The 15970-nt window shown below is 40.1% G+C and overlaps 1 protein-coding gene across 7 annotated transcripts in view; it reads right to left on the reverse strand.

Moving 5' to 3' along the window:
* The window catches only part of GAB1 (GRB2 associated binding protein 1), a 127909-nt gene that overhangs the window by 10638 nt on the left and 101301 nt on the right, over positions 1 to 15970 (reverse strand). For 4 of the 7 annotated variants that reach the window (XM_019977514.2, XM_070769063.1, XM_070769060.1 and 1 more), the window contains 5 exons: positions 14452 to 14677; positions 14025 to 14105; positions 9633 to 10234; positions 8107 to 8192; positions 7612 to 7915 (listed from right to left, as the gene is read on the reverse strand). In XM_019977514.2, the coding sequence (XP_019833073.2) occupies positions 7612 to 7915; positions 8107 to 8192; positions 9633 to 10234; positions 14025 to 14105; positions 14452 to 14677 (1299 nt within the window). The remainder of the gene's footprint in view (positions 1 to 7611; positions 7916 to 8106; positions 8193 to 9632; positions 10235 to 14024; positions 14106 to 14451; positions 14678 to 15970) is intronic. The other 3 variants (XM_019977517.2, XM_019977515.2, XM_070769061.1) reach the window with 1 other exon arrangement.

The following is a 15970-nucleotide window of genomic DNA, read 5'->3' on the forward strand; positions in this document are numbered from 1 at the left end:
ATTTTCTACTCCATGCAACAATTCAGGTTGATTTTAAGACAAATGTCTAAAGGTGAAAATGTCCTGAATTGAACCTAGTCACTTAGGCATTTTGGTAGCTTCATTTCTTTGTATTTCTATTGCCTGGCTCAATCTGACATTTACATTCCAGACAGAAATCCAAGTGTTAGTCTCTCAGTCATCTCCCACTCTTTGTGACCTCATGGACTCTAGCCTGCCAGGGTCCTCTGTCCATGGGATTTTCCAGGCAAGAATCCTGCAGTGGGTTGCCATTCCCTTCTCCAGGGGATCTTCTTCCCAACTCAGGAATTAAACCCTCATCTCCTGCATTGGCAGGCAGACTGAAATGAAAATGAAAGTGATACTCAAATGATGGCTCAATATGATTGGGTTCATTCAGGTTCTGAACCTTCTGACCAACCCAATACTTATGAGGAGAGAAAGGAGAAAAATCCAAAGTATATGTACTCTCCTCTCTGCCTGCAGGCAAACATTTATTTGAATGTTTCTCTGATTACTTAAGTAAAAATAAAGAGTAAGAAATAAGAATACTAAAGTAAAGGCAAAAGAATGAACCAACTTTGAGGATACACTATTCTCAAATTCTGAGGGTTAACAATGACTCATCTGAGCCTCAGCCTTTAAATCCAAGGCAATCAGAAGTGGGCTTTAGCTAGATTAGTTTTGAACAAAGAAAGTGAACTGACACATTTTGTTTAGCAAACAGTACTGACTACTGGTGAAATCCCCATTGCACCATTTCTAATCTAACCCTTATAGATTAGAACAATCTCATCCAGGATTGTCAATCTCTGGATCGTGTGATCGGCCCCCTCATTGGTAACACAAATTGGTAAATCTTAACTTCTGATTCAGATCTACTCCAGGATCCTTATTTGCATATTGACAAGGCCACCCCCACATGGAGGTTCTGCAGGCTTTCACACTACATGTTCAAAAATGGAATTTAGCTTCTCCAACCCAGCATGCATCTGCTTTGCTTCCTCTCTCTTCACTTGCTGAGGCAGATCTCTTAGGAGTTACTATAGATTTCACTTTCTCTCTAATCTCCCTATATCAATTTTAATTTCTATTTACAGTGACGATAGTTTGTTTTCATGCAGCCAAGAAAATGACAAAATCTGAAGTCTGAAGCTCTTCCTTCCATTTTTAATGTGCACTTTATTTACTTACCTGGTTTGTTTTTCAGAAAATGATGAACTCACATCGTATGGCTAAATAACCTCCATCTATACTTCAAGTGCCCTCCAAGCTTGTAAAAAAAAATCATTCTAGGTCCCTGACTGGAGGCAGCAATGAGAACCACAAAAAGGACTTTTGTTAATGCCTTTCTGTCTGATCATCTCTAAAGTAAGGCTTCTAGAACCCTGGGTATTGAAAACCTGGCAAAGCACTCTTTAAAGAAGACACTGAAGCAGCAGTATGATTGTATAACATTGTACATTAAAAAAATACCATTTCCCCCCTATCATAGCCTTAAATCTTAGAATCAACTTTCTAGAGGCTAATCTGAGTATGTTACTTGCCTCCCTAAAACCTTTCAGTTGCATTCTCAGAATAAAGCCCGAACTCATTAGCATGGACTATTAGAGCCCCCAGGAGCCAGCACCTGCCAGGCCTTTGGCATTCCTTCCTGCATTCTTAACTTCCTCCCTCCCACCCAAGCCAGTCCTATGTTCCCCCTGGTACGCTGCTGATTCTAACTAGAAGATCATCTATCATCATTTAATTGCCATTCGTCCTCTCAGACTTTCCTCGGAGGAGGGAGCTAACAGTGCCAAGAGCTTACCTCAACCACAGTGCCTTTCTGTGCTAATTATGATAATGTGTTTACTCTTCTACCTCCTCCAGTAAACTGGGGGCTTCTAAATTACCCTTTCTTCCTTCCGCTTTAAGACCTCAGACCTATCGGAAGGTATAGTCTGTCATTGGGAGACCCTTCAATCTGTTTTGATGAACTGTTGATCTCTTAAAGCTTAATCTGATAGTGGAGTTTAATCTGATCAATGTTATAATTTTGTGTTTGTCTTGGAAGAGGAAAAAAACAAAAACAACTGAATGTTGTTTTATAAGTGGATCATTCCAAATATGGTCAAGGCAGTCAGTCATACGAGGTGTCAAGATTCAAAGAAGCAAATGCAATACTTTTTGAAAAGTCCACACACGATTAAGTATTATTTTATTTTAAATTGCTTTTTATTAATTTTTTTTTTCATTGCACCACAGGGTATGCAGGATATTAGTTCCCCAACCAGGGATCAAACCTGTGTCCCTTGCATTGGGAGCAAGGAGTCTTCACCACTGGACTCCCAGAGAAAACTCAAGTATTATTTTTACTTACCTAGATTCAACTCAAAGTGGAAAATTTATTTTCTCTATCATTATAGGTTTAACTTAGCCTGTTTACTCATCTGAAGTTTCAAAGATGATGCTACTATTTCCAGTAGGCATCTCAAAAACCAAGAAAGAAGAAAAATAATTCATAATATTATTAGTCTCTGTTAATTCCAAGAAGTAACCAAGGTAGCACACTGAAAAACTTTTACACTTGTTTGAATGGTCTTATACAAAGGGGACTATAATTGTGGTAATTATACTGGAGAGCATTAGTTGCTCAGTTGTGTCCAACTTTTTTGGGACCCCATAAACTGTAGCCTGCCAGGCTTCTCTGTCCATGGGATTTCCCAGGCAAGAATACTGGAGTGGGTTGCCATTTCCTCCTCCAGAGGATCTTCCCAACCCAGAGATCGATCTTGGGGCTCCTGCATTGCAGATGGAGATGCATTTACCTGCTGAGGCATCATAATGGAAGGTCAGGAAAAGGAAAAAAAGCCCAAAGGCAGAGGCTGTGCTGTAAATATGCCCTCTATACTCATGTCCTCTAAACTGTAACCATCAATCCACAAACCTGACTTGAGTCAAACCTTAATACTTGCTTATATTTACTGGTGTCATTCATTTATCCATCTTTCAAATATGTATTATAGTACAAACACCATCCTTAAAAAAGCATGTTAATTTTTAACAACATTCAAAAAACTTCTTTAGAAGCTCCCTTGAAAAAAATATTATCTAAGATACCACTGTGCCAAAAGGATCTACCTAGGGAAGCTGCTCAATACGTCTTCTGGGTGCTTCCTACACCAAAGTGAAGATCCAGCCAGACATGAAGATACTTTAACCAAACTTATGTCCAGAAACACCAGAAATAACCTCACACCACTTTTGTGAAAAACCAGTACAACTAGTGGTCAGAACTACTGTAGAAAGCCACAAATGGGCAAAGCCAAACGAAACAAAATAAAAAGACAGCATATCTGAGGCTTGAACAGCTGCTATTAATATATCATGTCAGAACGAGACTGAATGAGCCTAGTGAAGTGCAGGGATGAAAGCTGGTAGGTTTATGTAAGGACTTATTTTAAGAGAAATCACAATATTTCACAGCAATTTCCCCAACTTTACAAAATTGCTTTTCCATTAAAATACGAAAGTTCCAATTGAAGCAATCAAAACAGAATTTGTCCTGCATTTCCAATGACTCCTCTGCTTTCCTAATATTTAATACAATACATGTAAATGATGATTTTCTCCTCTATTAATACATAAGGCATGGCTCAGAAAAACTATTGTTGTGACAGAAATAGTATGGGTGAAAATATAGCTACTACAGTTGGGTGATGGATAAAGGATCCATGAAAATACATTAAATGTAAGTGTTTAAAACACGTATGTATTTCTGCAGCTTCAATTACTCGGAAGTATTTGAAAACTTCATCTGTTAACTACAGATGAGTTAATTACAGCAGCTGCCATCTGTAATTGGGGATATAAACAAGACTAGGATGTCACTCACCCAGTGTAGGCCCTTCCCAAAAACACAATCACAGAAACTGGTTATATTGGGTGTTGAATTGGTTATATTGAGTTTTGAAACTAAGGAAGCTGTATTTTATAGAGCTAGGTTTGCTTATTATGAGGTTTAGTTAATAAGAGATACTAGAATAACGATTGAGTCATATATCTGATGTCACAAAATCTGAAACGAAAACAGACTCATGAGATACTGTACACAGTGAGAAAAATTTCAGGACAGTTTTATAGGTTAAGTTTTTGTTTTTAAATGTATGCCAATTAACTTAAAAAAAAAAGTATTTTAAAGTCTTTATTGAATTTGGTACAATATTGCTTCTGTTTTGATTCTTTTTTAGTCCTGAGGCATATGAAATCTTAGTTTCCCAACCAGGGATTGAACCCACACTCCCGCGTTGGAAAGTGAGGTCTTAACCACTGGACCAAGGAAATCTCTACAGTTTAAGATTTTAAGGATAAACTTTTCTCTAAGATCTGAATATTAAAACGTTTTTCTCAAATAGCTATAACTTTCTAAAAAGTGAGTTGATAACGTGTGCCCTGCAGGATTAAATACTTTCCCATGCTTCCTCTCATATATTAATTTTCAAAAGTAGAGCAGTGCTACAGAACAGCAAAACACAGTTTTTTTTTTCTATTTGCATGCAGTATTTCCAGGTAGTACTAGTGGTAAAGAACCCTCCTGCCAATGCACGACAGTTTTCCTGGATGGGGAGATCCCCTGGAGGAGGGCATGGCAATCCACTCCAATATTCTTGCCTGGACAATCCCATGGACAGAGGAGCCTGGCAGACTACAGTCCATGGGGTCTCAGAGTCAGAGATGACCAAAGCAACTCAGCACAGCATGTGCACATTTACTAACTATCATGGAAACTTTTTGAGGTAAGCAAGGTAGATTTGTTATCCCCATTTTACAGATGAGGAAACCAAGTCCCTGAGGGCCAAGGGACTTGACCAAGGCTCACAGCTGGGGACTGATGGAACTGGTACCCAAAAAACACTTCTTATTTTTTTTAAATTACTATGACTTTAGTAACCTCTTTATTGTTTTGCTAAACCTGTTCTCCTTTTTTTCTTATTTTCTTTGTCAAAAACTATGTGGAAATTTTATTCTGGGTGCTTTTTTAGTTCATTTGGTATCTAAGCAAGGATGCCAAATCAGCCATCTGACCCATGAGCTCAGGACTGTCTTTTAATAATTCAGCTTATTTGTTTTTCCTGCTGTGCCATGTAACTTGTGGGCTCTTAGTTACCCTACCAGAGATTGAACTCAGGCCTTCAACAGTGAAAGCACAGTGTACTAACCACAGGGCCACAAGGGAAGTCCCTCAGCTCATTTTTTAAAGACGAAACAGAATCTTTAAAAGTAACTAAGGAATCTACTTTGTTCTGTTCTATAGTAGAGTCACCATAGGTTGGGTCAGAGGACTAGGATAATCTCTCATGTACTAGAACATAATAGTACTTTCACTACATACATAGGGAGGTATAATTATGCATACATGTAATACATATGATGTATAGTACACATGCCATATCATTATGCTCTGTACATAAAGTAATATACACCATAATGCATGCAGGGTCCATGAACTCTGTCAGACCTAGATGATACTAAAAGCGTATGTTTTTACGTATGTTTCACTATGATCCTGCAACTTTTCCATATCAATAGGAATCTTTTCTGTGTTGTGCTTACCACATGGAACCATGAACCATGAAATACACTGGGAATTTTCAAGCTGTGCTCTCCTGAGCCAGAAGGGAGCAAAGCCCGAAGGACTAATGGCTCTGTCCCTCACCCAAACTACTCCACCTCCATAGTTATGTAGGGACCTCAGCATATAAAACCGTTCCATCTGGTGTCAAAAGCTAGCGATCTGCTGCTCATGTGCAATAATTTAGAGGAAAACAAGAAAAGAATCGGTTGAGCGTTAAAATGAGGATCTCTGATTTCAGAGTTCAATAACACTTCCATCTTAATCCTTCCACTATCTGCAGGCGCAATTACAAATCTATCCATGCCCAAACATATGTTTGTTGTAGGCAAAGAATAAAATGACTAGTGATGTCTAAATAGATTTTAAAGCAAATGAAGACCAAGAGAAACAAGAAGAGAAGTTATCACATAAAAAGCCTGGGACGCTCACGCCCTTTCTAAACCAGCCAGCCCCGATCATGGCCCTGCTGCCAGGGCCGTGTGGATGGCCAGGGGTGTGGCACACGACCGACGGACTGACCAGCTGTCTGATCGAAGATGGGCACTTGACCCAAAGGCGGCCTGCACGTGGGCTGGCCTCCAAATCCATAGTGTGGACAGACAAATGAGACCCATCCGACGGTGGCTGAGCAAGCTGGTAAGTCAATAATGAACAAGGCAATTTGCAGGGGACGTGGAAGCTGTGAGGGCCCATAAAAAGCAGCCACGGGGCAGCAACAAAGAAAACGGGAAAGAAGGGAAGAATGTGAGGGAGAAGCAAGGAGGATCAAAGACCTTCCAGAGGACAGAAATGCAGGGAAGGCAGGACAAAGCGACAGCCGCCGAGCACTGTCTCAGCTGCCACTCACTTTCTCTGTTCATTTTCTTAACAGCAGAACAAAATAAAGCTCATTCTCTTGAAGATATATCGCACTCTCAGTCTCTATTTCCCACACCGGGAACTTAACTAGAATAACTATTAAAGATCCAAGGCCAGGTTAATGAGAAGTTTACACAAACATTAACATGCTTTTAAAAAATCTACATACAGCATATGAGACTTTTCAAATGTGCTGGATGCCCCAGAGATGGTGCCCCGCATCCCACCACCAACATACTAACTTATTTGGTTGCCAAGATTAAATCACACCAGCAGCATGCTGGTTTTAACCACTTGAATCCAAAATTTAAAAACATGGGTATATATGACCATTTTGGCTGAAAAGTTTCTTTTACATCGAGTTCTTGACAAACCATGCCACCTTAGAATTTAATGTTACTTAAGAAGCCCAGGACAAAAGAATAGAAGAGAAGCATTTGCTTATACCCCAGCCAAGGCAGAATCATTTTTCAGAAGTTGTTATACGAACAGAATACAAAGAGTATACAAGCAACCTTGCTGTTCTTAAAGAATGACGTCAAGTGCACTAATAATCTCAAGTCTGCTTTGATATCAAATACTCTGGAGAAGAGGTTACCAAAGGGAAGAAAAGACCATATTTAGCTTGTAAAAGTGTGTGGTATGGTCTGCAATATTCTGTTCTGTTGTTTCAAATAATTAAATTAGCTAGTACAGCTTAGAAATCAAAAGATAATATAAGTAGAACCCCCAACTTTGGACTTCTTTTGATAATCAGAATAGTTTCCTCTAGGAGCTATGTTAATTTCACAAGTTCACAAAGGGCTGCCGCCAGGCAATGGTTAATTACTCCATTTGGATGGAGCAAGGGCATTTCAGTTTTTCCTAACTATCTGACGCTGCTTGCCAATCCTGGTGAATGTTTTAGTTTGTAACCTCTGCTCTAGAGATAGGAGACTTAAAATCATACAGCATCAACATAGGACATAACAATTATTATTCTCTAAAAAGGAATACCACTAAAACAAGTGGATGACTAAGGTAATGTGAAATACTTTTGAATTACTAGTCCTGATTCCGTTTTGGATTTAATGACAGTTAAATGCGGATCTAAACTGGCGACCCCTGCTCCTTTTGCCATGCCATACTCTCCTTACCTTTTCTGTCTGGTTTGAGGTTTCGATCCACAGGGGGTGGTTCACAGTCTGCAACAGGAACTGGCCTTCTGGGAGGGGTCTTGGGGCTGGACCTGAAGCCCATATGAGCGGGAGGAGGCACTTGCATTCCAAATGAAGAAAAGTCAAATGTCCCTGGAGTCATTGGAACATAATTTGCTTCCTGAATTGGTTCTGTGAAACTGCTGGAATGTTGTCGTGGTGGAGAGTTGGGATTCATGGGCACGTAATTTTCATCCAGTTCTTCACTTGATACACTTCCCGCTGTCAATATGTTTTTGATTTTCTAAAACACACAGGCATTTCTTTTAATAAGCAAGAACTGTTGTCAAACGGGAAAACATATTTGTAAGTCATGCCTATTCATGTGGATCTGAAGGGACTTTTATTTCAGGATCTCATTTAGTCTCCAGGCCCTACGTGTAAAGGTTTGGACAATGAAATACAATTGATGATGCCAAGGTCAATTATACTTACAAAATGGTTGTGGAAGCCTTCGAGTGAACTAGATCTATCACTTGGAAATGTTCGTGGAGTATCATAGCAGTCTTGAGAACTAGCATCTGAAACAGAGAACAAACTATCAATTTTCTCCCCATCTCTGCCAGTTCTCAGGGTAAGCAGGCATGACCTTCTCTCTCTCTTTTCAGGTATTCATGCTTCACACACATAAATTTTAAAGAGGATGCTCACAAAGAAAAATATCTTGAATTGAAACATAAAATAACTAGAAAATGCAGACACTTACAGGCTAACCAGTACTGGTATTTGATTATAGCACTGAGACAGGTTATCTAAAGATGGAAAAAGAAATACTTCTACTTCCTCATCTTTTGTACCCTTGGGTCCAACTGACACCTCACTAACTTATAACTACCTCAAGATACATTACAGCCACTTCGAGGACTAAGTTAGAAATTGGTACTGAATGGCTAGACAAGTATTGGTACAAGCACCATTCACAACACATCAGATCTTCATCTTCTTTAAAACAACTGGATAACTCTATCATGAAATCCAAAAGTGTCAGCAGCACATAGTTTTTAGGGTCTGTGCCTTTTAAACTTTTTTTTTTTTTTAATTTTCAGATCTCTAAGAACCTCAAAATCTAACTGAGATTCAACGGTACAGAAATTGGTAAAATGACTAGGGGTAAGGGGAGGGAAGATTATTAACAGCTTTAAAAATAAATAAAACCAAATAAAAAGCAGAATGACTTGATTGGAACTGAGTACCAACTGGCAGACACAGTGTAAAAACTGTTATCTGGGAAGGAAACCAACAGAGCCCTGAGTACCACCTGGTAGACACAGTGTAAAAACTGTTGATAAGGGAAGGAAGGAAACAAAGCCAAACAGATGTAACACAGCAGTGGCCGTACCAGGACACAAATACAGGAAAGGGCATGACCCGGCAAGGCTTTGTGGCTGGTCCATTTCCTGTTCCTCTGCCCCACGGGTCTGCTCACCCAGGATACAGAGAAAGGGAGAAAGAGGGCTGCAGGCTTCCTGAAGCCTAAAATATTACTAAGGCCATACTTCTTCAGGGATGTAAAACTCCTCCTCTTCTTCCCTTACAGCAAAACACGCATAGAGGCACATGCCGAACACACAAACATACTTTCCAGTATTTACTGAGACTCTGACACCTTTGGTATCTCAGTAGATACCTGCAGCGCTGAAGGAAAAAGGGACTGTCTTTTAACATCACACTTTGCTTCCAAGAACAAAAAGAGGTTTTGGGGACTTCTCTGGTGGTCCAGTGATTAAGGCTCCCGGCTTCCAGTGCCTGGGTCACAGGTTCGACCCCTGGTGGGGGAACTAAGATCCCACCTGCCACAAAGTGCAGCAAAAAAAATTAAAAAATAAATAAGTAAAACAAATAAAACATCTTGGGGGGAAAAACACAAAACCAAACAAAAACTGCAGGAGAAAATGTTAAAAAAAAAAAAAGAGATTTTCTACCATTAACCTCTAACCCGGCAGAAGCCAATGGGTGCTGACCTTTTCGCAATTTGTTCAGATCCACAGTGGAAATTGTATTGCTACGTGAGGGCGGCAGCCCGGCTGTTGGGATACAGTAACTGCTGTCAGTGTCCGAGGCCGTGCGTGTGATGCTACACGTGTCCACAGGAGATCGGTCATGAGCCGGATGCGGTTTCGGTGGCCGAGGTGGAGGAATATCTGGAATAGTGTCTAGCTTTGACGTCTGCCCCAAGGTGCCTTCTGGAAATGTTCGTGGAATCTGGTAAGTATTACCAGGTGTTGGAGGAATGTCATAACTAATAGATACATGCCTCATTTGAGGCTCCACGCTCGAGGTCCCAGACGGGGTGTTAAAAACATACAGTTCTCCATCTGCTTCGGTACTCGATGGAGACACCTTTGGTAAAACGTCGTGGGAGTAACTGCGGGGCAGGTTGTAAAGGCTGGAGTCTACGGAGAGGGATGCAGCGCGAGACGGTGGAGAGTCGTACATCATGTGCTGCTGGAAAAAGCCGTTCACTCCATGTTTGCTCTGGGAGGAAGCGGGGTTTTTATGAGAAGGGACGTTATCATTGCAGTCGGTTTCCGAAGAGGTGGATTTTGCAGAATCAGCGTGTGTTCTAAATAAAAATGGTTAATGACAGAAGAGAAAACACGGTGAAGACCTAGGACTACATTTTAGTTAATATACTTCTAGCTTAGCAATCAAAATCCATGGCTTTTTCTCATTCGATTTTTTGGTGTGTGTGATCCATCCAATTGGAAGCACGAATGTTCCTGAGTTTTTTACGATTATGCACCAGATAACAATACCGCCACCACAAAACCAAAAGCATTCTCCCTAATTCCTTTTCTGTACCTTCCCACACCCTCAACTCCACCTATGAATTCCACACATAAAACCACAATTCCTGAAGCACTGGAATTAGAAAGGTACAAAACTCAGAGGAAGGTAAATGATTAAGACACTGGGAAAAGCATTTCCTCTGAAGAGCATGCAAAAACTTCATACCAATAGTTTATCAAGGTGATCCTTAGCTCTTTAGCTCCCCTGTGGCACTCTGTTGTCAAACCTAACGATGACCTGGTATTGAATGAATTCAGTGTGATCTACAAGGTGTCAACGCAATAGGTTCTGTGTATCTTCCTTTCTACTAATTTTCTTTAACAGATATTTAGCCAATGTCATAGGATCAAAGGATCAAAATACAAGCCATGGGGTTAGCCAATTCCAAACAATAATTCACCTTAAGAAATTTCATTAGAGTGTCTTTTATACTTTGGGCGCATTTTCAGTCTCTGTATTTTGTGGTATCACAAAATTTGGGAGTAAGTCAAAATGCTACCAATACCAGGGTGTTTGTCCTTCCTTAATGCTAAACTAGATACCTTAACTACCTGTGTGTGTTGTTCAAAGTCCTGGAGGAACTTAAACTCAGTATTTAAAAAATAGTAACTTGTGATAGTTCTTTTCAAGGGCATATCTTCCTGACATCTTGGTAACATCTGGCATGGGGTATTGCATTTATTCACTGAAATTCTCCCCTCTCGCCCAGTATCACAGGAACTTGACTGCAATATCCTGACTTTCCTTCTTCCTCACTGATTATGCCCTTGTTTCACTGATCAACCCTTTTTTCCTATATGTCCACCTGGAAGTGGCTATCAGGAAATAGTCCTCTAAGTCTTTACCGCACACACCATTAAGAAATCCTCCTTTCCTGTAACTTCATCTCTACTGAATGCTGACGACTCCCATCTTCTCACCAAACTCTGAGTCCCATATCTGCAAACAGTTCAAATTTATTTCCATTTGCTTATCCCAGAGTTCCCTTGCTCATGTGTACATCAAACTCAACTTACTTCTCAAATTGGTGGCCCCTTCTGACTTGCCTTGACAAGAAACGTCTTTATCTGAATTGTCTAAATTTGGAACCCCATCAGCTTTGATTCATTCTCTCTGATCACCACCATTGCTTGGGCACAAAGTCCTTCTTTCTACTCAAGTTATCTATTCCCCTTCTCTGTTCCCACTGTCACCACCCAAGTTCACGTCTGGGTCTCTGCTGAAATCTCCAACACTGGACCTTCCTCAGTAAACGTCTTTCCTCTAGTTTCTCCCTCTTCCAATGTGTCCATGGTACCATCCACAGGACCAAGACTGTTGGAAGGTCAATATTTTCAAAACCTGGTTTTCATGTCACTCATCTAACTCAGAGAAAATCCTGTTAAGAGTTCCTACAGTCTACGGGAACTACAAAAAGCCTACAAACTACTCTACTTGGTACTGAGGCTACTATTAATAGCCTGGTTCCAGCTTGTATGTCCAATCTTACCACCTACTGGTTCCTCAGTGGACCCCTTCACTCCTTTTTCATGACTGTCTCCTGCCACCAACTACGTATGGTTCAAAGCCTACTCCTCTTAGGAAGCGTCTCGCCCTCCATCTTGAAAACATATGCACTGTCCTTTCTAGGAATTTCTAACCCATATTCTAAAATATGCATTTCATTTAATTCAAATGTGAAGAGGAAGCTAGAGGTGCAATGAGTACTAAGTTCCCTGTCCTTGACTGGTTTAGAGTTTAATGGAGAATAAATGCAGCTAGCAAGTTACTTCCGATTCTGGGAGACATGGAGGCATACCTGGGATGCTGTGAAAACCCAGAGACATTTAATCCTGCCTGGGTGTCTGGGGGAAGGTCTCCTGGAGGAGCAGAGGTCTGAGCTCAGTCTTGCAGGACAAACATAGTTCTAAGGCAATGCTCACATCTTGCCTTCATCTGTAAGTACCTTCATGCTTTACTCTGAAACTCCGAAGGTGACTGCACCTGAGGGGGCTGTATCTTATGGCATTAGTTTGTACCTTCGTAGAGCCTAGTGAAACAGTGAGCTCATAGTGGATACTTCACAAATATTTGCACTGAACTGTCACTTTTGCAAAATACAGATACAAAATATATGAGAGTAACGATTTTGAGCATAATTTCTGTGACAATAGGAAAGCCGTGATACCAGTGAGATTGATGAAAGACACTATATAAAAGAAAATGTACTGTCACTTAGCTTTTGGCTTTTAAAAAGGCAGATACGGAAAAATAATTGTGGAGTTCCCTAAAATAAAATCTTAGTTAGTAGCATATACAACAAAGTTGCGAGTGTATAATTTTAAATTCTCACAGCAAACAAGCAAAATCAAGTTAGAATTTTATATTATTAACTTGTGATGATTTATAATTTTTTGTCTACTTTTACAGGTAAAATCCCATTATAACAAATATATAGAAACGTATCTTTGGAAGGTTTGTGAGCTTCTTCTTCTATCCCAGGGAATGGTTCTCAGAAACTAATTCATGGATCTTAACAAATTCTATATAAAAATTTTTGAACAAGGAGTTTGTATGATCCTAGGGTCCAATAACAGTCATTTCCTACATGAAAAAAAATCTTTTTTTGTTACAAAAATAATTCTGGAGTCTAATATGTTTAAAAAATATCACATTTCAATGCAATTCGCATCCTCCTTAAATAATGCAAATTAACACAAGAAATATACCCAATATTACTAGTTCTGGGAAAGATTGAGGGCAAAAGGAGAAAGGCATGACAGAGAATGAGATGGTTGGATGGCATCACTGATTCAAATGGTCATGAGTTTGAGCAAACTCAGGGAGATAGTGAGACAGGGAAGCCTGGCATGACGCAGTTCATAGGGTCGCAAAGAGTCGGACATGACTCAGCGACTGAAAAACAACAACATTACTAGGTGTCATACAGCTGTTAATGGTATCACAGGCATCCTGATCATGTTTCTGCCTCAACTCTCATGATTACTTCCAGCCATCCAGTTATCAACATCAAATGAGAAGAATAACCAAATTAAAATATAATTAGAAGAAGAGAGGGGTCTGGGAGCAGAGATAAAGATGACAGGGAGGGAATTCCTTGGTGGGCCAGTGGTGAACTTTACCTTCCAACGCAGGGAGTGCAGGTTTGATTCCTAGTTAGGGAACTAAGATCCCACATGCCGCCTAGCGGCCAAAAAACCAAAACAGAAAACAGAAACAATATCGTAACAAATTCCATAAAGACTTAAAAAACGGGGGCATTAAAAAAAAAAAAAAGGTGACAGGGAAACCAAGAGCTTGGGGAAAGGTTTTATACTTTGGGTCAAGCGCTGAAACCCACATACTTCATTCTACTTAAAAATCTGTTAAGTCAAGGCATGTGGTAAGCTCTGCTTCATTGCCAGATGTGAAGATTTGAAAGTTTCAATGTTTTTAGCAATATATTTGATTTTGCCAAATTTCAGTAACATCTGATTTGTTTAATCCATAGAATTTGCTGTATTGGGATTTTACCTGTGTGATTAATTTCTCACACAGATTCAAAGCAACCACAACACACTCACTGCAATGGAATCGTTTTGCTTGCAAAATCTTCTAGCAGTAGGTATTCTTCTCCTTCTTCAGAAACAAAAGATGACCCTTGGCTGGTTTACAATCACATAAGAAATGGAGCAAGATCACCATTTATAAATCAGTGACATCTGTTAAGCAAGTAACACTGTGAGTCCGTACAAAGACTAAGACCCAGGAGACAGATTTCCAAAAAAAGCCATGAAGGCATGAGTGTTCTTTGCCAAAAAATGATCAACAATCTGTTTCTTCAATAAAATCTCCTCAATATCAGAAATCATTAGCGGAAGAACATCACCCTGAAGTGTAAGCCTAAGAGATGACCTTCTATAGATGGTTTAAGCCTTCAAATCAGGGTTAGAAAAGTTTCAAGGTGAGAGGCCTGAGTGTATGCACGCACAGGCACCACACATGGTTTACCTGGTGGGTTCAGGCTTCTTGCTTTGACAGTTGATTAGCAAGAGGTAGTCTTGAGGATCCTCCTGGATGCCAAGGGTTTCTAGGTGTGGTGGAAGGCTGATGAGCTGATAGGGAGGCGGTGCAGCAGCAGCAGAGGCACCCACCTGGGAGGATGGTGGTGCGGTGCTTATCGCCAATGGTAAATCGGCTGGTGCCTGTAAGGAGCTGCCAGGTGCTTTCACAGGATCTGCAAAACCCAAGTGTGGCCATCACTGTCCATCCCATCTTAAGGTTTCTTTAACACAGCTAATTGAAAGTTTGGGGGTAAATCGTTTACCACAGAGGACCTGGATAAACTAGGACAAGGTCAGTTAAAATTCGTGCCATGTAAATGGTAATGCTGATACAGAAAATTATTGGTTCTCATTAAAAGAGATCTGAAGACAGGGCTCTTTCTTCCAGATGCTCTTAAAACAAACAAACAAACAAACAAACAAACAAAACCCATCGTTGGGAATTCCCTGGCGGTGCTTTCACTGTTGGGGCCTGGGTTCAATCCCTGGTCAGGGAGCTAAGATTCCATACGCCGCCAAAAAAAAAAAAAAGCCACGGTTAACATTGCTTTGAAGACTCTGATTTTGAGGCTATTGGGAATGGAGATGTTAGCATAAGTAGCAGCAGATTTTTTTCCCCATGATAATCAAGTGGCAAAGCCAACCTAGTCAAGCCGGCCTTCTAAGGAGACCCACTTTATTATATGAATCTACAGGCACGTGATGCTGTATATACCAGGGCCAGCTCTTCTCCCCATGTTTATTTTGCTGTTCATTCTTTTCTTTGTACCTCTCAACTGACTAGGGAGAAATATGTCTAGTTCCAGGATTCACATTTAAGGAAACAGCTTTTCCCTCAGCTCATAGCCTTATTTTCCATTTACTGGATTTCTGTAGTACTTTCATGCAAAAGCAGTCAGCAGAGAAAGTAGTAATTTATTAAACACTTAACTGCATTCTGAGAAGACATGTGAAAATAGCTAAACTGTGTAATAAGTTATTTGAAAACAACTGGAAAGCCTAGAAAAAAAAATCTCACTGTATTCACTGACAGCTATGGAAATTATTGAGGACCCAGGAGAAAAACTCTGTTAGTCTGGTTAGCAATACAAGGCTATAAATCCAGGGGAAAAGGATAAATGCTCATATTCAAATAAACAAATCTGTTTATATTAGAACAAAAAAGGCTGGGTTGAAACTGAGATTTTTCACAATAGAACATTACCTAAAGATGCTAAAACATGGTAAGAAGACTTAAAATGTTCTACAGAATAGAATAATAGGCAGATTATTTGGTCTATCAATTCCCTAGGGAAGGGCTACACGTCTGCTCTCCTCTGAATTCTACAGAGTAAGTCCACATGCTTTTGATGAGGTCTTTATGTATTCAACATTAACATCCACATATGCACTACAGCCAGGATTAAGTAACTCATTTCAAAACTCTTCTTCCTAGGCAGAGAAGCTCATATCCTAATGGTAAAGCC

This window comes from Bos indicus, chromosome 17 (assembly GCF_029378745.1).
Source record: "Bos indicus isolate NIAB-ARS_2022 breed Sahiwal x Tharparkar chromosome 17, NIAB-ARS_B.indTharparkar_mat_pri_1.0, whole genome shotgun sequence".
NCBI lineage: Eukaryota > Metazoa > Chordata > Mammalia > Artiodactyla > Bovidae > Bos > Bos indicus.